Raw genomic sequence first — 23,869 nt, 5'->3', positions numbered from 1 at the left:
TACACTCAGGCGAACAAAGAACAGGACAAGGAAAATACAGGGATTTTTTTCCTAATTTTTATTTTGTGAAATAAAAACTAATCCAACAGTGCTGCAGTAGGGAAGGGAAGGGTGGCTCTTCAGTTACAAATTGAAGTCTCAGCCTTTTTCTTCTGTAAAACTCCTCCAGATCTTTACAGAGGAGGCACTGTGTTGAAGCAAAGCCGTGACGCGGTGCATAGTGCATCAGTAAAAGTGTGTTTCCTTTGAAGCTTTTCACTGTGTGAGAATAGATGTCTTTTATTTCGGTGTTTTGAAGGGGATATTTGGTAGTGGGATGAAATTGAATTGAATTACTTCACCATATTGATACTACCGAAGCTGCAATCATTGGCCTCTTTGTTCAGAGGATTGAGAAATCCTGTACGTACTTTAAAGACTGGGATTACACATAATTAGCGTTAATGCTAATTGCACGATAGGCTCCATTAAATCCAAGCACTAGTCTATTCTCTTTAGCGGATGCACTCTAAAATAGAGTTTTGAGCTCTTTTTGGAGGAGGTTAATCTCCTGGTAGTGAAAGATATAGAGAGATGTATGCACTAATCCAAGAGAATTATATCAAGTTGTTTTTAAAACCAAAAAGTGTCCTGCACCGTCCTCGTCTCATGCGTTGCAGTGTGTCTTTTTTTCTTAATGATCCAGAGGACAAGCATAAGCAGTTAAGAAGACTCACAAAATAATAAGTAGTGAACTATCAGAAGATGCAATGTACCATGAAGGAGTGTGGGTGGGGACCCTTGAAGTCAAAGTTTATTTTATTTTAGCTATATTATCATGTCACGGTACATGCAAGAGATGCTGGAAGTGCGTTCTAAGCACTACTATACTGTAACAAAGGACTAGAAAGATTTACCAGAGCCAATCAAAAAGGGGAAAATATAAACTGTATTGCAGAGAATGCAAGAAAGTGATTTTTGTGGCTGCTGTTGAAATATAAGTACTGTGAATGCTGACTGCCAAAATACGGGATTTATGGGAAGTAAAGCCCTAAAATATTTTTCCCCTACTAAAAAGAGAGGGAGGTGGTAGGAGGAACCCCTCCAGAAATGGTGGATTTTGTTATATGTCTAGTTTCTCTTGAAGTTTTAAATGGCTTTCTGGTGCGATAAACATTTCAATATGAAGACAGAAAGGAAGACTAAGAAATAAATTAGGCTGCTTATTTTGAGAGTGATGCTATCCACTGAGGATAGCAGTTCAAAAACGCATAGCAAAGTTCTGGGTTCAGTAACTCAGTTTCCAGGTGTCATTGATGTAAGAAATAATAAATAAATCATATAATATATCAATAAAATGCAGATAATACATTGCAGATAAATTAGCAAAGTATGTTTTGAGGTGATTTTTTTTTTTTGAAGCCACAATGTTGCATGTCCTTTGGCTTCAGTGTTAGACCTATTGCACTTGCTGATATGAAATGGGGAATTCTGGGTGCTGCAGTGATTCAGATTCACTTCCCATCTTTATTACAGGCAATATCAGGCTGTTGTCTTCTACTGCCTTGGTCTGAGAATTTAATTAAGCATGTCCTTAGAGTTGAGCATAGACTGAAGCAGGATTTTTTTTTATTTTTTTTTTCTTTTCTCCTCACCAGTTCTTTCTCAGGTCATTTATTTTCTTTGCAGCTTCTTACTCAGGTAGAGTGTCATGAAAAAGTATGATGTTCACAAACCATGAACAGTAACAAAATAGCTGCAAAGTGTCATTCCAAGCTCATTCTGGATCTTGTGTGTAATAAATAAACTTAAATCACAATTCAGTCACAAGCTGAAAAGATTCAAAGTTCAGTTAATATAATTGACATCAGCAAGTTTTAACCTTTCACATCATTCACATCAGTTTTCATAGCCTTGTCCAGTAAGTTCAGATGAAAATACTATGTATTTGCTGCTGTCTATTGGACTGTATTGAAAGAAGCATCAGAGTGACAGTTCTTTTTCTGTCGAGCCTCTCCTTAGGAGTTTGTGAACTAGGAAAAAAGTAACTTTCAAGTCTGGATCAGCACAGCGCTTAGTTTTTAATGACATCCTCAGCTTCTGAGTGGAGCTGATTAGTTTGGGCTGAGGGCTGCTCCTGTGTTTCACATCCACATGCCAGCCTGGTAAAGCACATTACTCTGTATGGCACTGCCTTATGAGCACAGATGTTGCCCCTGCTTTCAGCATCATGTCTTGGTTGCTGTAAAATAGCATATTCTGTAAGAGTTTTATTGAGTAGCCTTTTCGTAGGTGGAGGGGGGGGGAAACAACCTAGACTGTCTAAAAGATGGGCCTTCATGTGAGCTATGTGAAGGACACAGTCATTTTGGGTGGGGTTAAAGTGGCAAGATACGCTTGAGTGACAAGTTTGATGTCTGCAGCGCACTTCATGCAAAAGTTTCTGATAGACTATCCTAGATAGTGACTGCTTCAAACTTTTGGAAGAAATACTTGTCTTTTGGTGCCATCTTGTGGCTTTAGGATAGAGAGGCACTCTGTGTAATTGCCGTTAAAAATCCCTTATTTTGTTAAAAGATGTTATTTTTAAAAACTAGTGTCTTATCATTTGATGTATTTATGCAAATATGGGCAGGGGGAAGCCATGTATAAAAAAAAACGTGTACAGCTGGAACTTAGGTAGGAAATATTAGCAACATAGGTACTCGATTTAGGTTTTAGCATGGTAAAAGCCCTTGCAGGTAGCAATTTTACACCTCTTAACGGTCATTGTGCACTCATGTGAGCTTGGGTTCAGGTTGTGCATGTGTCTGTATGGGTGTGTACTCATGCAAAAGTTGGCCAAACTGGTACCTTAGAGTATGATCTTCATAGATGCTTCAGCTTCTTACTTAAGTATTCCTCCAAGCGCTGCACTTTGCATCACTCAAAGTGATTCCATATTATAATCCTATTAAATGACTTTCTGAAACCATACAGGAACCGGTAAAAGAGCTGGACTGTCATGCAAACTGTCTGCATGTAGTTGGGTTTTCCTTTGCTGCTGCAAAGCATTTCATAGCAACTCCTATGCATTTAGATACTCTAAAATACCTTCCCTATTTGCAGAACCCGTGATTCCCAATCACACAAGTTTTACAATCAGCAGCACTTGCGGTACAGTGCAGTTTGCACGTGTGGGACTAACACACAGCATCTCTAGAGCCCTGTGGAAGGCGTGTAGTTCCACATGGGGCCAAGCAAAAGGTCACAGGCTCGGGGGTCTTCGATAATTTTCTTTGACTACCTGTTTTTTGGAGGGAAGGAGGAGCTTATCGTGAGATCACTGGATAGGCGTGAGGCGGCCTGGTTTCTTTACCAGCTTTCTGAAGTGCCATCACTAGTGCTGATGGCTTAGGTTCTCAAATGCCTTAATTTCTTTATCCTTAAAATGGAAATAATTATACTTACCGTTCTTTGGAGAAACTTGATGGAAGACCTGCTTATTAATATTATTATTAAAGTAACTTCAGTTCTACAGTACACAAGATTCTTAGTGTATATGCATTATATGAAAATGTTTGATTGTATTTGCTTTTGTTTTGTGATAGGTGTGTATTTTTCTCTGCCCTTGAATCCAAGCAGAGTAAGGGATAATGAAGCAAAAAAATACCTCCCATGTTTACATACAGCACTGTGTCACAGAAATATTTCTTGTTGCACTTCTTCATAGTTGCTGTTATATGAGAGAGGCTGGATGAATAGATGGAAGCCTTCGGTTTTACATGAAGGGGAAGGAAATATAAGAAATGTAAAATGGAGAGGACACTTAATTGCTTGGGCCAATAATATGGTAAGTATTTGTCACCTCTGCATTACATTGTTTGAATGTTAATTGCCAAAATATTCCATTGAAAAATGGTACATTTGAAGAATCAAGTATAAAAGGCATTGAAGGATAGTGTTTTAGATCCCATTCTTTTGTAGACATTTCTTCTGGTGTTTTCTGCTGGCTAGTCAGTGTTCTCCATATGATTGCCGCTTCTGAAGAAATTAAGAAAAGTAACTCTACATACCACTGTTGGGGGTGGTTGCTACTGTACACTATTGTCTAGCAGAGTTTTGACCAATGCGCTGTATTGAAGCAAACTGTCTGAGGAAGGAATGCCAATGTAACTCTTCTTTATTTAAGAAAAAAAAAACCCAAACAACCAAAACAAAACATCACCACCCTCACCATCACCCCCCAAAAATCCCCAAACTTGTCTGGATTTTGTAATTTGTACTGAAGTGACATTATCATATGCGCTTCTAATGTTACAGATTATAAAAAATGATAGTTACAATTTCTCATTTTGGTAGACCACTAGAAAAGGCTGACTTAAGAGGAAATAAGCTCTTTTTCCTCTAAGTGTATTTCATATTTTAAAGGGAACCATTGCTTTCATGCTGAGTGTTGCATTTCACCTATCACTGTATATCTAATTGATGGGTCAAGGTCTGTGTTTTAAAGCTCAGCAGTGAGGGATATGTTTTTAAGTGTGTATCATGTCTAAATTCCAAAGTCTTATTTTAAAATGTGGTGAAAGTACTTCTGAAACACTAGCTTTTTTCCTTCTGTTGTTTTTCCCTCCTGACGGGAAGCATTTATTAAAATATTTTGAAGCCATTGTTCTTTTATTCCTTTCGAAACCAGTTTGATATGAAATTACTAGATTTCATATTCATATTAAAATTGTTTATTTACTCCCCTTTAATAACTGCATTAGAATTGAAACTTCAGTGAGTGCTTGATCATCGTAATATTAGCTCTTTTGAAGGTTTTGTTCTTTTCAGAGCCGTACGATTAAAATATATATTCTAGGTGAATCTGCTGGGAATAGATAGGACAGTTGAGGAGAGCTATCCCTGGAGATGATGTGCCACATCAGAACACAGCATACTAATAAAATGTTGAGAGCCATCTGTCAGAGACAAAAAGCCATGGTCAGGGCCTATCTTTCAATGAAAAATGAAATGACACTTGCCCTCCAAAAGATTAATATATTTGGTTATTGGCCCTTCCTTTCCCCCTTTACCTTTTTAAAAATTTCTCCATCCTCTAGCAGGGTTTTCTGTTCCTTTTTTTTTTTTTTCTTTCGAAGTCAGAGAAAATCTTGTATAGCCTTGCTTCTTACTGTCTGTGTGTGGCAACCTAGTTTTTATTTTCTTATGCTTTTTTTTGGGGGGGGAGGGGGTAGGGAGGACACACTGTATGTGAGCTTCTTAGAGATTGGATATTCTGAGATGGGCTCCAGGTTATTTAGGCAAGGTCTAATTCTGCTTGTCAGATGCTCAGGTAACCCATGTTTGCTGCTGTGCCCTCTTCTCATTCCTCCATGGCCAAGAGAGTAAGTTTTACAAACTGAGACACCTGAGGACCAAATCCTTAGAGGCATTAGGCTGCCTAGCTCCCATCTGAACAGGTTTTAGGCTCCTTCATGATAGGAAGTTGACTCTGGAAGTCCTTTTGGTTCATGATGCAAATGGCATACTTTTAACTATAGAGGATCCTACGCTATTGGTTTGAAAGGCACTTTAAACGTAAGCTAGTCTATCCCATATAGGATTTGCTGCCTTGTAGAAAAACAGAAGGTGTGATATGGGTCACTTTTATCTGAAAATCATCCTTGAAGACAAAGTGGTAAGATTAATAAAAGACAACTTTATGAGGAGCTTAGAAAACACAAAGCATAAGCGCCTTGTTTATGTTACCCAGAGATCTGGGCTCTGTATGTTGCAGATGATGTGTATAAGTCTTTTTCTGAAACCCTGATGGCTGGTAACCTGAGAGATGCCATTAGGAGTGTGTTCCATGCTCACAGTTGTTCAGTGACAAAGATCACTGAAAAAAAACCCGGTCCACCCCTATACCATTTACTGCTCCTTGTGATTTAAATAACAAAACAAAAAAAAGGCAAACCCAGGCTTAGACTGTGACCCCCATGTTTAGACTCTTTGACTTACAAACAGTTGAATCTGTACAGCTGGGGACATAGAAACTCGCAGTGGGGGGGAAGAGAAGCAGACAGGGGAATCTTTTAAATCAGTTTTGTCACTAGAAGAATCCTAACATGGAATGGCATCCTGGACGCTGACCTTTCAAGGTCCCTTCCATCCCCTTTTCTGTGATCATGGGAGTTGTTTTTTCTGCTCACTGAGCTTAAAGGAAATATCTGCTAAAATGCTTTGTTTTATTTTGGGGACTTCTGTTTTTAAATCACTCAGAACTAGTCATTACTTAACACGAAATTAATCTCCATTTTGCTATTGGAAAGGTTATAGCTCACCTTTTCTAAATGGCATGGAAAAATCTGATTAATGGCTCGTTTTTGTTTTCTTTCCTTTCTCTCAAATGACTTTAATCTTCCTTTCCTTACACTAACAGAACAAAAAGTTTAGGAGATTTCCTGAGGAAGCAGTGAAAAATCTCAGCATACAAAACCAAGCATCATTTAAATATGCTTGCTTTTCTGTTTTAATGTAAGAGTAGAAGTGCATTTCTGGAGAAGTACAGATTGGCCTCATTTATCTTAATGAGCTGTTGCTTCACATCTTGTCTTTTTACAAGGTGGAAATTTCTGCTTCTCTACAGGGGCAGTTGTGGAAAAGCTGGGATTTTTTCATTTCTCCAGTAGTAGCACCAGCCCGACAAGCTGAACTGGTTCATGACTGGAGTTGCTAATCTGTAACTCATTTGCTTACTGTATCTTTTCATTTGGCACGTGAATTTAAAATATCTAAATTACTCTAATCCCTTTGTTCCTTCTGTCACCTCCTGGGTTAGATGGGTGTATCAACAGCTTTTTCTGTTGGCACGCTCAGCCCTACCCTGAAACTTATGCCATAAACTACTATGACTGCCTTAGTGTACAAAATAGCATGGGATGTGGTGAGGAGGAGTTTGTCATACTGAATAAAGTTCTCTTGTATTTAAACTTCCAGGGTGTGAAGATACTTGACATGATCTCCAAGCAAAGAATTACCAATGTGCCTCGAGATGACATAAGCCTTCGCCCAGATATGTATCCCTGCAGCCTTTGCTGGAAGGATAATTTAACGCTGATTATTGGCTGGGGAAATTCAGTAAAGGTGCAATTACCTGTCTTTGTAATAAATGCTTGCTGTTATCACAGACAAACAGAGGATTATTTCTGAAAAGCAAAGACAATCGAAAAAAATAGAATTTGGTTTGACTACAGTGTGCAGAACTCCTGCTGCCATAGAAATGTCATTGAACTGACCCTCATGAGGAGGAGGAGTGATAGACACCCAGCGGTCAGGCAGATCTCTGTGTGTGAGCACGCAGCGAATGTAATCCTTGGGGACACTTCTCTCCTCTGTGCCTTGGAGAGATTTCCTCTTTTGAAAGCTTTTAGTGGGCTGTTGAATTCATTTCTTTTGATTAGCATTAAGGAAGAACAACTTACCGTGAGGTATTTTTGGAGGGGATTGTTTTGGGGGCTGAGGAGGTTGTGACTGCTAAAACAGCCATATGATTTCAGTCAACCATGGAAAAAATAGGGGTAGGGTAGAGGGACAGGCTACTTGGGGTTTTGTTCTGCTTTCAGCAGGGAACTGGCATTTTGAACTTGTGCGCTGCAGACTGACTATGATTTGCTCAGACCAGCACCTGACATGAGTTTGTTACAAGCCTGTTAGCTGTTTTCTAATAACAGACTGCTACATCACTGCACAGTGGGAAATTAAAAGTGCTTGGTAGGAGTAGATGGAAAGGGGAGGGTAAAGTGAGGTAGGTGAAGCGTAAAAAGCTTTTGGAGCATTAAACTTAGAGTTTTACAAATGAGGGAGTTTGTCGTAAGTTTTGCACCTGCCTTCCCCCTTGGATTGTGCATGCTTCACAACATTTGGGTATTTGCATTTCTTTATGCGTACACACTCTCCTCTTGTATTGGCAGCTGCAGTAGCATATTCTTACTAATATTGTAAGGGAATGAGACGCAAAGTGGGAGAAGATACCGAAGTCAAACTCACATATATGCTACTATGAAGAAATCATAGTGGGTAGATGTCTTCAGATTTATCTTTTGTGGTCCATCTTCCTTCTCCTCTCCCAGCATATTTATAAGGCTGTGGACTACAGTTAAAACCTTCCTGTCTGGTTTTCTTCTTCAGTGATGCATTGTCACTGTTTTACAGCCTGCGTTTTTCAAAATACAGAAATGCATGTCTGAGAATGCCTCAATAAGAAAAGGATTTTCTGGGAAAAGTTAGTATCATTTTAGGAATTACAGTTTGTTCATCATAATGATCCGAATCTCTGTTTCCTAGATTTGCTCAGTAAAAGAACGGCATGCCAGTGAAATGCGTGACATTCCAAACCGCTATGTGGAAATAGGTATGATTGTACGAATGCGCTCTTTTTCAAAATTATGTAAGCTTTAAAGGTCTGTTTTCACATTCTAGCCTGAAAAAGCTGTTACAGTTCAGAGGCAACATGTAGTCGTAACATAAATGTCTCCTCATTTTTAGTTGATAAGGTTGTCATAATGTCCTCCTGCATTGGTGGTTTTTTTGATATTCGTAAAGAGCCTTAAATTCTGTGATCAGAGATCCTTGTGTGAACAGTGGATGTCTTAACTTTCCCTTCACACAGATTCCTACAGAGAACTTTGTTTTTCATCTTGGTTAAATGATGATCAGTCTAGTAGTAAGGAGAAAATAGACGCTGCTTTATTGGATTATGTGTTGTTTGACTACACTGCTCATAACTTTTTTTTCTCCTTTTTCTTAACCATCTCTTTGGTATAGTGCTAGAAAATTGATTTGAATTTCTTTTTGTTGCCTTTTTTGCTTCTGCGTTTTATGTTTTCCATTGATTTCTTATTTGGCTAGTTTAGGTGCTGTGAATAAATTTCATTATTGCTGATTAATGGAAAAGGTCATGACAAAATGTGTATTAAGTAAAGTGTAAAGTGGAATTCAAAGGAAATTTGGAGGGGAAGAGGGGACGTAAACAAAAAGTCACAACTGTCCCCAGAAGCTTCTTCTGGGGAAAGGAAATATCTATGAAGAAGTGGTGCTGGGAAGATAAACAGGCCTTCTGGGATTCTGCAGGCCAGAGTGGACAACAGTTTGTAAACTTTGGTGCTTCCTTGTCTTGACTGTAATGACATGAGATTGTAGACAAGAGTGTTCAAGCAAGATCCTGACTCATGCCAGATTAGAAGGGTGCATGGCATAGGTGTATACTCTGCTTTCTGATTTCAGGAAAGAACCATTTTAAAATAGCTTCTGAAAATCAGCTAGGAGACTTGTTAAACTCTGTAGGAGCTCTGGATACTGAGAGATGGTGGCATGCCTGACAATTAACTGAGACCTGAAAGCTATTTGTCGTTTAAGATTACATAGTCCCAACAGAATAATTAACTGTGGAATTCTAGGATATTTGAGAGAATTTTGTCAAGGAGAAGTTCAGTCTTGAGTTTTAGCCGCAGATCTTTACATAAGCTTTTCTGTACCTGTAAGTAGCTTTTAGAAAATAATTAAATGGGGTTGTTTACATAGTGATAAGTGAACAGAGGCAACTTCTACTTCAGCTATAATGTGTCTATGCGGAGGGAGCTAGTCTTACATGACTGTCTATTGGAACTTCATTTTTTTAAAAAAAAAGCTGTCATCGGACTATTTAGGTGCAGACTTGAAGGTTAGAGATTTTTGTGGAAGTAACTTTTTTCATCTTACAATTTTTAGCCTAAAATCTTCTCTGTATTCTTGAGGACTGGTGTTTTATCTCACTTAACCTGTTAACAATGTGCTTGAGATTTTTCTTTCTGGTTTCAGGTCAAAGCACTGAAACAACTCTGCCAAATGCTGTCAGCAGCACTCATTGGAAAGTGGGTATTAGATTGGGAGGGAAAAGAGGGAGACATTATTTGTTCAAGTCTCAATATAAATTACAATAGCTTTTGATGTAATCACATAGAAGGTCTTCTTGAGAGCTGTGTGTCATGCCATAGCATCTATTTCAACTTTACTTTTCAAAGGCATAGCTGGAAGGTCTGATGTTATTAATGGGCAGACCAGCAGCCACTATAGGTTTTTTTGCAAGACCATTAATATCCTAAGTGGATGCATAAGCTGATACACTTTCATAATGTAAAGAATTTACACAAGGCAAGAATATCCTTCAGTGGCAGGATAGCTGAATATCCTTTAGATGTTTTGGCTCATAACACCTTGGTGTCATGCTTATGAAAAATGAAACTCATAACACAATATAACTTTTGTCATGTTTAATGTTTTTTTTGTTTGGGTGGTGTTTTTTTTCCTTCCTGCTCTTACAATTTTGCAAAACCAGAGGTGAAGTAGGAGACTTGATACTCTGTTCTTTGCTCATCAGGGTAATACCTATGGAGCCTATGACAATATAGTGTTTTCTCATACCTCAGCAGTTTCAGATTTATACTCTTTCAGAGCCATCTGAGGGCCTCAAAGTTCCACAATAATAGCATAGTAAACCATGATGGCATCAGTAGATCGTAAATGTTTCTTCAGTGGTTTGCAGCCCAGTGAATAAGGAAACGGAGCATTTCCTGCATTGCAAGTTAGGTACATAGGATCCTGTGTAACAGGGTCCTCCTCATCTTCTGATTCTGTCTTGACACATAGCCATATGTACTCTGAGGTAGAAAATAAATATGGTATCTACTGTGATGCTAAACCAGATGTCCCATAATGTGGGAAAGTAACACCACTGAAATGTTCTAGCTGTTTTATTTTAAAGATAATGCCATGATTACATGTAAGAGAAATTAGATGAATTATACAGGTCTCGTGCACTGAGATCTTTGCATGGCACTGCTAATTTTATTTACGTCTTTCAGTATATTAATGGTGCTTTTCTTCAGTAATCTTTTCCATTGTCTCTGGTTATATGTTACATTTCATTGCCTACGTGGATCTTCATTCAGTGTCGACGATAAACTCCAGTGAACTGTTTCTATTTAGGTTTAAATGTATGTTAGCTGAGCAGATCCCATCAGTTTAGCTCTGTCAGCTACCACTGTGAAGTAGTGTATTGATTACAAAGTATTGGTATTGAATTACAGGCTTAACGTGGACTAAATGCTGTTGTGATCCTTCTTAAAGAGTGCATGACCTCTGTGCCCGCTCCTGATGCGTGTACAAAAGCTGTAATGCTGGACAACTTCTGGTCTGAACAGGGAACCCTTCCTCAACTGGAGCCCACGAGAAGGATGGTTGCTAAAGAACTAATTAGCACTTTGAAGTTAATACGATGCCTTTTCAAAGTGAAACGGGGCATCTAGTCTTCAATGGCTTTGTCAAGTAGCTTGGGATTTTATATACTTTTATAGAGAAGTACTTTTTCTCTGCCTCAGTTACTCAGGTTGTTAAAATGGAGATTAACGCTGGAGGTCAGTACAAGACTTGAAGTCAATTAGAGACTTCCTATTCAGTTTATTTTAGCCCAAATTTTATCTGAGGAATCTCAGCTTAATTTCAGGTGCCAACCAGCCAGCAATGCCTCTTGAGCACTTGTCTCCCCTCTGCATTCCCCCAAATTCCCCACAAAGTAGAATTCTGGTTTAAAAATTATGTGTTTTGTGGATATGCTTGTGACAACACATCTATGTGATTTTTGAGGGAATAGCTGTATAACTGCACAGCAAGATACCACCAAGCATTGACATTGCACATTTTTGTCTGAAAAGAAAACATGGGAATATTTTTTTTTTTGGTTTGTAAAGCGAGATATGGGATCTACCCCCTCTGCATTCCCCCAAATTCCCCACAAAGTAGAATTCTGGTTTAAAAATTATGTGTTTTGTGGATATGCTTGTGACAACACATCTATGTGATTTTTGAGGGAATAGCTGTATAACTGCACAGCAAGATACCACCAAGCATTGACATTGCACATTTTTGTCTGAAAAGAAAACATGGGAATATTTTTTTTTTTGGTTTGTAAAGCGAGATACTGGGATCTACCATACGAGCATTTTTCTCTTTATATAGATGGAACTTAAAGCTTGCTTAATGGACGTGATGAGCAAGAAATTAACTGTGACTAAATGTCATCAACTTTATATGCTGATTTATGTAAACATTTCACTGGAGCAAGTCTGCTACACTCTGAGAAGCAAATTGCTAAAAAAAAAAAAGAAGGAAAAAACCCAACCCATTTATATATCTGATTGCACTTAGACTTTTGCTCATCCTGTTTTGCCACAACCCAAACAGATCATTTATAAATTTCATGATAAAATTAGTTAGGACTGTCAGACTCCTGAATATTTTCCCTGTTGGTTAACAAAGTTTCTCAGTTCAACATGTAATGGAAAAAAGAGTTTTTCAGAAAATCAACTTTGAAGCTTTGAAACTTCAGCTCCTGACTTTCTAGTTGTCATCAAGGATTCCATGGGATTTCCTTAAAAGTTGTGTGTGTCTGAAGCTAGAGAGTTGTACAGGCAATTACCATATTTCTAAAGATTATTTTTATTGCTGTGTGAGATGGAGTAAAGGGTAAGATGACTTCAGCACCAGGGTAGCACTTCTATTTCACACAACCTGACTACAGGTAAAACAGCAAATAGTAACGCTGCTTAGAGTAGACAAAACATTTTTCTAATTTAATTGAAAGAGTAGACCTCACCAGATGGATGATTACTGGCATGATGAGGTAGTGGGCTTTTTTCCTGATGTTTCTGATTAGTGTGATACTGTAATTGAGAGAAATTGTTTTGTTTTAGTAGCAAAATTCTTGCTCGTTTCCATTCTGTGCTGGTAGCAAGTAGTAAGGCAACAGCTCTCAGTGGCAGAGGCTTTACAGAGTTTTGATTTTAAGCCTAGGTGGGGTTTTTTTCTTTCGTTATCATATTCAATTAACAGTATGATTTTCATTGCCCTGCTTTGCTTTAATGAAAACGCTCATCCTCTTTGCCATGTGGCATTCAAAGTTACATACAGAATGATTGATTAACAGTTGCTAAATTTTCTCTAAAGCTTTTCTGGACCTTCAACCTTCGAACAAAAATAAATTTTAATATGACTTTTCCAACCGTTTTGATTATAAATAAATAGTAGAGGGTGTGAATTCCAAGTTTGGAAGCATCAGTTTTTGCTAATCGTTGATGTGTAGGACCCGCCATTGATTTTAGTCTTACCCTACTGCTCTTCCTACTGAAATTCAAGGAAAAGGATTGTCCATTAAAATGCCAAAATACGTACATGATTAGGTAAATAGTTGCTTGATTTCACATATAGTAGTACGGGTAGAAAATTCACAGGGCGTTTTAAGGCTATTCAAGCCCCAATAAAGGACCTTCATATGTGTTACTTCACTGCTTCTCACTAGAAATTTACAGTTCCTTTTGAGTCGCAGTTGACATTTCTTTAACTGGGCACATCCTGAGCTTTCTACCTAGTCAGAGGTAGGTCCGCCCTGGAAATTTGAATATATAAAGGCTATTGCAGAGTCTTATGGGAGGTAGAAGCCATTTGTAAGGGAATACTTAAATGCTAGGGCAGGTGTTCATATATGATGATTTTCAGAGAAAAATATGAATGTTAAAAAAAATGAGATTTGTATTTTCTTCAAGGATTATGTTGGATAGTATACCTAAAAGTAAGAATATTCTTTTATTTCAATAAACATATACCATGTGTATATGTTTACTGTGTGTTTATGTGTGTTACATGTGTTGATACACATATACCATGTGTATATGTTTATGCTTTGTGATTTGCTTCTATTCATCTAAAGACAGCTTAAGTGATACTTATATGGGACCTTTCCTGGTCCTCTAGCTGGAACTGAATGCACATACTGTGGGGAAGGAAAAAAAAAGTCTTTTTATTTTTTGTATCAAATGCAACTGCATGAACATGATCATAGCTAATCAAAACATGCCATTTTGTGTACTATTTTGTTTTGCATCAATAACCTAGCTCAGTAAAAACACTGGTGGTAGAGGTACCATTTCAAAACACTTAGTATGCTGTACTGTGGCCTACAGCAATGACTGCAAATTTTGCAGATCTGCCTGAAGTCGCTGGTTAAAAGTTAATTTGGGAATGCATAGTGGTATCACCCCAGCAGCTAACAGTGCACCAGAGTTCTAGGTAAGCTGGGCCAGTTCATGGTGCTTTGTGGCTCTGCTGCTGTTGATATACGAGTGGGCTACGTAAAAATTAGCTTGTGTGTTGGCTTTTCCATTTCTTTCATATATCATACAGAATTAAAAAAAACAAATACAAAACCGAAAAAATCCTTCTTTTTCTCCACACATAAAGTTTCATGTTAATTCTCTGCACTCTAGTTCAGCTTCCTGCTTACTCTCCCAAAAGACAATGTTGAAACCTTGGCCCCATTGAAATCGATGGCCAAAACCTCTGACGGTAACCAGAATTTCACTCTAAATCTGCAGTAGAAAAGCAGGGGCTGCTTTTTGAGATTTGATTAAATGAAATAGACTTTGTTTAGTTTCAGTCCACCACGTGTGTGGATCTTTAAATTCCAGAGAAAGTTGCTTTATAGAGTTTGGGTAAATAATGTAGCATATATTGTTTTATTTCTGTAGTGTGGTGTATTTCATACATCTCATTTAATGAACAACAAAAAGAGATGTAAAGGTTTCTTCTTTTTGCTTCCTGGTAATTTGTTTGACAGCTGTACATAGGTGCTGAACATAGAGTAGATCCACTGTCAGCATATCTTCCATCTTCTTTTATGACAGGCATAAACATGTATGACACATGGCCATACCTCGGTCATTCCCAATTACTTCAATACTATGTTTGTTTTAATTGTTTTGGATCCTTTTCAAATTAACAGCATTTCTGCAATGCCTCTATGCTGGTTTTTTTTTTTCCCCCCTTCATCACAATGAAGTGTCCAGAGAGTAAGTCAAATTAACCTATTAGTGTTCTGTGCAGCTATAACTTCTATAACGTTTTTCAGTAAAACTTTTTTGATTAGCTGCATCAAAGGTTTTTATCAGGTCAAGAAGCACTGTCTATGCCAGCTATTCTTTGTTCAAGGCTGTAGCAGCAGAGCTAGAGCATTGTGTTTCAACAAGGCCTCTTGAGGAGGATGAGCTGAGAGAAAGCTGAAAGTGAAACCAAGGAAACTAAACTCTATTTAAAAACAAAACTTGAAGTGATGATTTTTATTTGTTTATTTATTTTTGTCTTGTAGACCAGTACTACTGTTAGATCCTAAATGCACCATTTCGTGGATGTTACAAACATTTTCACTGGCAAAGGAACTGAAGTTCTAGTGAAAGTCAAAGAAACACACATGTTTTTTTAAAACTGTCCCCATAATCTTTATAAAGGTACCATTCACCACTCTGTTTTCCCCTCCAAATTCAAACCACAATATTTTATATGCCTTTGATAGCCTTCTCTTGTCACTATTTAAAGCTGAAATGAAAGTTTCTTTGCTTGTCCTTCTAGCCAGCGTTAACGGATTTGACTTTGTTTTTTCTTTTCCATGTTTTTCCTCCTGCCTTCCATATTCTTTTAAAATGCCAAATACTAAATTGTAAACTGGGAATAAGATATATTATGCAGATGTTTCTGACATGGTTTGTTTAAAATCATCACTCAGAGCAACATGTGACACAGTTGAAGTAATCACATCAGTCTCGCAGGCTAGAAAAAAAAATAATTATGTACAGGATTACAAATGTGAACCTGTTCTCTCCTAGAGTAGATTGAGTGCTCTACCCTTGTGCCGTGCTGTGGTCCCCCAGTGATGTCAGTGTCAACAGCCATTAAGAGAAAAACAGTATTTGCTTATTCATTGAGAGACAGGTATCAAATCTGTACTTTACTTGACTATTTTTTTCTCCTTTAGCAGGAGGATGATTATTTCTCCTGTTCCTTCTTATTACCTTAGCTAACGAAAATTAGCTTTTAGCGTCATTATGCTGCATTTTCTCTTTGCTTTACTAAAATAATTAGTAACTATTTTAGTAAACAGTAGATATTAGTAATGTAGCATGCTAAGCAGTAAGCAAGGAAACTTTTTTTCTACTTATGCTTAGATTCTCCTAAAACCATGTTTTAAGAGAAAATGATGATGCATCTGATATTTTTGTAAAAGCTTATAGTTATAAGTTTTTCTAATATAAGCACTTGGATGATTCCTGTTTTGGGCCCCATGAGAGAGGAGCCTACAAAAAGGGCTTCCCAGATGTTGAATGCCTGCACTGTAAATCCAGCAGAATAAAACTAAATAGCTGTTTCTGTGGCAGAGGTCTGCTTTAATGACCCTTTTTGTAAATAGAGTTCAGGTCTCTCTTTCTTTCTCTTTATCAAAATAATCATCACGTAACTGTATCGATTTTAGGAAATTGCATTTTCAGTTTTATGAACAAGAAAAGGGACTTTTTAACCATATGTTTTCTTTGTAATGAGGGTATCTGTAAATATTCCAGTGATGTTTAAAGTGATGATAAATAAATAATGATCTTTGTGTTTTCATATATCATACCAATAGGTGTAGCAGGTGTGATTCTCTTATGGCCACATGAACTTGCTGCAAATACGCAAAGCAATGAAGATGTTCTATTTATTGCCTATTTTATTGAGTTTGGTTTTGGTTTTGCTTCCTTTTTTTCCAGTGTGATTACTGAAAATCAGGCTGACTGTTCACTTCAAATGTTTCATCTCTAGCATGTCCTGGAGCACAAACATTTCTTCTTGCAAGCTTTAATGGAATTTAATCTGTTAAATGTAATTTTTCATCTTGCTGATCCAACTGGGAAGTCTGTAGGTTTGTTATATGTATTGAGTCTTCATTTCTCTGAAGTGCTACTGCGTGCTGTTGATTGCCACTGAAAATCAGTTGTGTGTTTTCCTTAGGGAGTAGTTCATACACATTCATTTATTTAACAATCTGTTGTCTTTCCTGTATTTCAGTTTTCCAGTTCGACACCGAATTCTATATCAGTGGACTTGCACCTCTCTGCGACCAGCTTGTTATACTTTCATATGTAAAGGAGATTTCCGAAAAAACGGTAATTGTTTTTGTTATAGTTTCTTCACAGCACTAAACTGCCCTGTGAGTTGGGGCTTCAGCTAGTCACGTAGATCTGATTATCTGTGAAAGAATTTGCAGTCTGCTGGTAGTGAACAGTGCTTGAAACTTCTCTGACCTATAAAATAAGGTCAGTGGAGGTGATGTTGAAGACTGATGTACTTACCTTTCAGAAGTCCTGTCTGGGTTCCTTTGTTTCTTGCAGGAAACAGAGAAGGAGTCTAGATAGCCTTTCTCTCTCCTTTTTCATTCTTTTTTTCCCCTCTCTCTTTCTGCTATTTCTGCACCAGATGAAATAAAGGATCTTTTTTAGCCACAAGAGGGGCTTGCTGACACTGCATCTTAGAAGAAACGAGAGTAGTGAAGTTGATCAACTCAAGCAATAGGAGTCATTGTGGTGGGGGTGGGATGCATGATTGCAAGGAATTGGCATCATTGTCTCCCTCACTTCCAAGACCTTTAGTTACGTACACCCAGATACGTGTGTAGATAGGTAGAAATTAGAATTCATGTCAGCCGTTTTTACTGCGCACAGGCGAGTGCCTTGTCTGTCTCCGACATTTATTTCATATTGCCAAATAAAAGGTGAGGCAGTGGAGGAAATCCTTGAAGTTGCAGTGTGAGAATGGCAGATGCTCTTGATCATCTCTTTGATAGTACGTCTGCATTAGACAACCATCACCATAGTAACCTTAAGCAACTGGGTGCACAAGTTGCTAGGCGATGAAATGCTGTAGGTTCAAACAAATGCTCAAGCCTGCTGAAATCAATAGGGTTAGCTTCTAGCTCTGCTGCAGGATGTCAGATTATTATTTCTATATTTATATTAAGGAGAAAAATAATGTCACAGCAGTGTTTCCCAAGAGAGCCGGTACAGCAGTCCTCTAGCGCGGGAGAGTCGGTGAAAGAAAAGGAAGCAAACAAATGGGATAAGGAAGGGGGAAGAAAAGGTGGGTTGAAATGCTAGGGAGCAAGGAAATTGGGAAGCGGCTGTTAAGGAAGAAGTAGCATAGTATAAAGGAGGTAGTGACTGATAAAGATTGAAGTCATTCTAACTGCTTCAGGAAAGAAAGATGAAAAGAGAATTTCGGGTGATACAATGGTTATAGAACATAGGAAAGAGATTTTTTTTTTTTTCCCCACGTATTTGCTTTTAATTAGCCTTTTAAACAAACTCCGAATGCTGGACTTTAACTTCTCAGTCCTCTGGGTAACCCTAGCAAGGAAACAAAAGTACTCTCCTCCCTGACACCGTGTCTGTGCCCCAGTGTCGTGGGAACCCCTCTGTTAGTGTCTTGGCCCCGTGGAGCCCAAGCTGCCTGAGCTTGCAGCAGAAGTGCTGCTCGCTACAAATGCTGTTGGGTTGTGAGGAACACTGTTCTTCCTACGCTTGATTTCACAGCTCTCAAATGACAACTTCCTACTTGTTACAAATTGGATCAGGTAGCACAGGGTTGGCTGGGGTTTCCCCCCCCCCCCCGCCCTTGCACTGGAACAGTTAAATTGAGAAAAGACCCGAGTGGTGCTGCTGCCGAATGGGTAGGCTAGAGCTGTGTAAATCCACTTTATGTCTCCTTGCTCTTTCATTCTATGTTTTGTTGTAATTCACAGCCAGAAGTAGAAAATAAGGAATCGTCTTGGACCTTGACTTAATTAAAAATACAGCTAGTTGAAGACAGCGGTTTCCCTTGGGTAGAAGATGAAAATCCATGATGTCGTCTTACCATAACCACCTACATTGCACTTGAAAGTTCATGTTGCTCTAAGGCCATCAGCACAGCAAGGGTTTTAGATTATTCTCAGATTATTTTTTTCCCTACTGCTGCTGGATGCTTAAAAGTGCAAGCTTAAACACTAGCTAAAAAACCCCCAAGTTCATCTAGGTACCAGAATATCATTGATTCATAGAGCTCTGTCCTTCGGGGCCTGAGCCCAGCTGAGAATGTGTCTTAAATTGTTCTGTTGCTTGTTGAATGCAATGATTGATGATCATCTGTAATAACCCTGAAAAATTCTGTGACCAAGAACAGAAAAATAGTGAGCAAACTCAGGGGAAGGGTTAGACCTGTGTCTTGTCTAAACCTCCTTCTCTGCACTGATCTGTTCAAGGGAAGCAAGCCAAGAGTAGGAATAACTTTCCTTTGTGTTTCAGATGCGATTACAGCTACTCTGTGGAGCACAACTTTGCAACTTTTATGGTTTGCAACTGAGTACCCAGTGCAAAGTGCTGCACCTTTGGGAATGTTTGCAGCTGTTGAATTTCAGCCTTGGTTGTAGATGACCATCAGTTGGCATTGCTAAGGTAAATCGTGTAGGATGCAACTAAGATGTTTGCATTTTTCTAGGAAGTGGAGTGTTGTGCAAGGCCTAGACTGGATATTGTACAACCCCTACCTGAGTCCTGTGAAGAGATCTCTTCTGATGCACTAACAGTACGAGGATTTCAGGAAAATGAATGTAGAGATTATCATTTAGGTAGGTGTTCTTAATATTGTTTTGTTTTATTTTCATTACTTGGTTAAAAAAGACTTGATTTGGGAGGCCTCAACCACCTTTTTCATTTTTATGTCATCTCCTTGAATAGCTGTCTATAACTGCTTATGACACTGAAGTGTAAAGTAGAAATCCACAAGAACCAGTTACATGAAAGAAAACAAATGTGCATATTTAAACATCATGATTTGTAATGCCATCTATTAAGTCAGACATACTGGGGAAGGCAGAAATATAGATCTCATGTAATGTCCAGTATCGTGGAAGGCAGTATCTTTGATGGAGATGTATTCAGCATGTGATCCATAGGAGCTCTTCTGTCTCTTTGGACACAAAGGGCTTCATGAATAGTGAAATGAGTGATACAGTGTCTGGAAAAACTGCTTTAGAGACAAAGATGGAATAAATGTCATTTCAACAGTAAGATGCGCCTGGATCAACTTAAAAGGGGCACACTCACATTTAGCTTCCCTGCACTGACAAAGCTGTCGGCGTATAATAGACCCCAGAATGGTAAAATGTAATGAACAGAAACTGGAGTTTGGCAAGTTCAGCCTAGAAGATAGGTTTAATTATGTAACAGGCAGGGAGGTTAAGCCCTGGCACAATATATACCAGTCTTTTAAATAAGATGGGATGGTTTTCTGATATGCGTTGTAGTTCAGAAAGATGCATGGCAAAGCTGGTGCAGAATTCCTTGGTGAAGATTATATAGCCTGTGTTATACAGAAACATTCCTTCTGGCTTTTAAAATCCATGAATCTGATTTTTAAGCATCTTCTCTGGCAGCATGCTTCAAATCATAGGCTTGGCAGGCCTCTTTGTGTACATCAATGCCCTTAAGCCACTAGAAATACAGTATATCTCCTCCTCATCTCCAGAACATCTCTGCTGCTATCAATAGAATTGGGATTTCTTTATACCTGTCCCTAAGCAGAACATTGATGCCCACAGCTGTACTTTTACGCTTAATGAATATTCTAGTTAATCTGACAAGTCTAAAGTTTTTGGATGGCTTTAAAACAAGCATTATTTTGTGAATTGTTTATCAGTTCAGGAGTGTATTTGTATGCATGTATAGATATAGTTAAGGATGGGAGATGGTTTTCTTTCCTGTAACTACAAAATATTGATGGTGTTTCTTCATGGGTTCTGTGGAAATAACTATTCTGAACAGTCATCATCTGTGTTTGATTTTACCTTTAAGTACATTTTTACTTTGAGCTTGCTCAAAAATAAAGGCTTATGGTATAAGCAAATGCATTATACATATAACCTTAACTTATAGCATTGCAAATGCATTGCTGTAATGATGTGCTGTGTCCCCAGGGGTTATAGCATCTATCATTTATGCTTTTGATGGCCTTGACCTTGATGGGGAGGATAAGTTTATTGCAGGCTATGTAGTGTAATAGTCCTCTAAAAGTATAATAATGTGTTCTAAACCATCATAAAGTTTACACATAGTGGATGAATCAGAATTTGCAATAAGCTGTAGTGATTTTTTTTATTTTTGAGAGCTATTTTGCCATTTAAACCAGTTTTAATTTATTGGATAATACAGCTTCCCAAACAAGCATGTTCTGCAGGAGTAGCCTTGCTGTCTTCCTTGCATCCTCCTCTTTTTAAATTCTCCTCAAGGGTGTACTAAAAAGCAGGGCTTTACTTGAGGAAAATATAATAATAATGATAAAACTGTGTATGCATTTGCAGAGTATTCGGAAGGTGAATCACTTTTTTATATCATCAGCCCAAGAGATGTGGTTGTGGCTAAAGAGCGGGACCAAGATGACCACATTGACTGGCTTCTTGAAAAGAAGAAATACGAAGTAATTTTTACAACATTCTTTCCTTCAGGCTTTCCTGGTTTAGAAATTGGGGTGGGGTGATGAACTCTGCTAGGTCATTTGGATTGGATAGTTTCTGTTCCTACAGTCAGTGTCTAAATGCTTGTAAAGGGTAGGAGTTGACTATACATCTCTCCGTCTCTCTGGAGAGTTAATCTTCCTACTGAAACAACTCATCTGAATTGGACCCAAGTGAGGTAGCTGAATTAGATGCTGTGAATACTGCTCTCAGCATCAGATGTGAAATGAATTAGCTGTCACTGAAAATTATTAAAGCTGGTTTTTGGTTTTAAAGCAGCAGAACAGTTAACTAATGAGCTACATGGATATTTTTCTAGATCCATCCCAACTAAAGAGCGAAGGGAAATAGACTTGGTGGGCAATACTAGATTTTTCCCACTCTATATTGCTTCCACTGTAGAACGAAAAGGTTGTGTTAGGGTACTGTGCATTGCTCTGCATTACTTACATTCAGTGTTGAAGCTTTTAAAAGTAAAATAATATGGGCTCGGACTGTAGGTATTGGTGCTGAAAACAGTGTTACTCATAAAAAAGTAGAGCCAATATTAAAAAAACAAAGGTATACAGCTCCCTTGGAGAAAAAGCAGCTCAGTATTTGGTTGCATAAATATTGGTGTGTTTAAGCATGTATATCTAAACATCTAAAACAACAGTAATACATTCTTACAGACAATATCAACATGCACCTAGTGTTCTGGATTCTGATGTCCTGCAGTTAATGACTTAGAACACTTGTTACGATGCATAAAGTAACTCGCAAATGCTTTTTTACGTGTTATTTGTTGGACGCCCATTACAAGAAAAAAAAAAAGTGGGAAAGCCATTCAGCATGTATTCCTTTTGTTAACGCAATCATGGTATTCCTCATGCAGATTTGTTTAAATCCTTGTGGATGCTTTTACATCTGAATAGCAAATTCATATGATGAGTACAGTTTTGCAGTTTATGTAAATCACAGCATTTGGTCCCTGAAGACTCCAGTAATTTGCAAGTGACAGCTGTGCGTATGCCTTTGTGAAAGCCATTCAAGGTAGTAGATACCTTGTGTGTTATGATGTATGTTAAAGATTTCATTTTGTTTGTAAAAGTGCCAGCTTTGTTTCTGTACATTTGAAAGAAGTAGAAGAATGGCAACTGACACTTAAATATAAATCAGTCTGACTGGAGAAGATTTTTGGGTTGGGGAAGTGAAAGGTAGCCTTTTCCCACCCCCTTTCCTGATTTTTTTTTTTTTTTTTCCCCGCAGGTTTTGGTAGTGAAGGGTTCTCATTTGAAAATGATCCAATGCGATTGCATTGTCTGTTTCGTTGTAATCTTGCGATTTGATCCTAATATAGTAATGTGGAGTGAACCCAGATGGAAACAAAAGTAGTTTGTCTTTGGTTGACTGCTTTTGTTTGAGTATGAATTCAAAGCTGTTCATCCAACCATGGCATTAAAAATTCTAGTGCTTCAAACACCCTGCTCTGAAAAATAGTTGATATATGCAGTTCTAGAGCTTTCTGTATTGAAAGTTTGTGTATTTGACTAGTATCTCTGTTTTCTACTTTTTTAATATAGGAAGCTTTGATGGCAGCTGAGATAAGTCAGAAGACCATAAAAAAGCACAAGATTTTGGTAAGTCTCAAAACTTCTTTTCAAGACAAAATATCTGATTTCTTTTAGAATGCTGTGAGATGCTACAAATAATTCCAGTATTTGTCTGTATTGCACCAGACAATAGCTGTTAGGCATACTCCAACTAGCATTCGATTTGCTGGTTTCGGCTGCAGAACAGGAATGTTAGTGTGTGAAACACGAAAGGATCTGGATTTTATGAAGGTGCTATTGACATCAGAAAGAAGAGAATTGCACTTCTCTGATTGCTGATGGGTTGGGTTTTTTTGCTTTTACTTTTGTATTAAATTTGCTGTTGTTTCAAGTAGCATAGTATTAAAATATTAGAGATTGGGGGCGGGGGGGTGACACATTTCCCTTTAACTTTTACCTTGTACATGTGACAGGGTTTTGGCAGGAGTTTAAAAGGTGCGATTGGAAGACCTTTTAAATGCTATTGAAATTCAGTTGCAGTTTCACATCTAGCTTTCTCACGTTGCTTTGCAATTCTCATTATTTTACATAGTTAAGCTCCTTTTCTCCTGTATAGTTATTTCCCATGCTTATAGGGAAATATTTTGCTGCTTCACAGAGCAGCAAAGGGTATTGATGTTTAAGACAAAAGGGGGGTAATGTAATAGCCACAAAAGCATCGCTAATTTTAGCTCTTTTTTTTGTTTGTTTAAATTGAACTCAGTGTGAACACATTGGTGTTTCATTAATACTGCTGCTTCTTTAAATGGAAGTTTGTATTTAAGTACAGTGTTAGAAGATGTGTTTAATTTTTAGCCAGATTACTGCTATAATATTGTCGTGGTTTAACCCCAGCTGGCAACTAAGCACCACACAGTCACTCACTCACTCCCCCCCAGTGGGATGGGGGAGA

General features: G+C 38.1%; 1 protein-coding gene across 1 annotated transcript in view; it reads left to right on the top strand.

Moving 5' to 3' along the window:
- The window catches only part of VPS41 (VPS41, HOPS complex subunit), a 116,558-nt gene that overhangs the window by 58,599 nt on the left and 34,090 nt on the right, over positions 1–23,869 (top strand). The window contains exons 8-14 of the mRNA XM_009273491.2: positions 3,692–3,811; positions 6,943–7,089; positions 8,290–8,356; positions 16,909–17,006; positions 19,372–19,501; positions 21,233–21,348; positions 22,948–23,004. Of these exons, the coding sequence (XP_009271766.1) occupies positions 3,692–3,811; positions 6,943–7,089; positions 8,290–8,356; positions 16,909–17,006; positions 19,372–19,501; positions 21,233–21,348; positions 22,948–23,004 (735 nt within the window). The remainder of the gene's footprint in view (positions 1–3,691; positions 3,812–6,942; positions 7,090–8,289; positions 8,357–16,908; positions 17,007–19,371; positions 19,502–21,232; positions 21,349–22,947; positions 23,005–23,869) is intronic.

Source organism: Aptenodytes forsteri, unplaced genomic scaffold, assembly GCF_000699145.1.
Source record: "Aptenodytes forsteri isolate BGI_AS27 unplaced genomic scaffold, ASM69914v1 Scaffold270, whole genome shotgun sequence".
In the NCBI taxonomy this organism is placed as follows: Eukaryota; Metazoa; Chordata; class Aves; order Sphenisciformes; family Spheniscidae; genus Aptenodytes; species Aptenodytes forsteri.
Note: the sequence above shows the minus strand (reverse complement) of the source record. Positions and strands in the feature narration are given on the sequence as shown.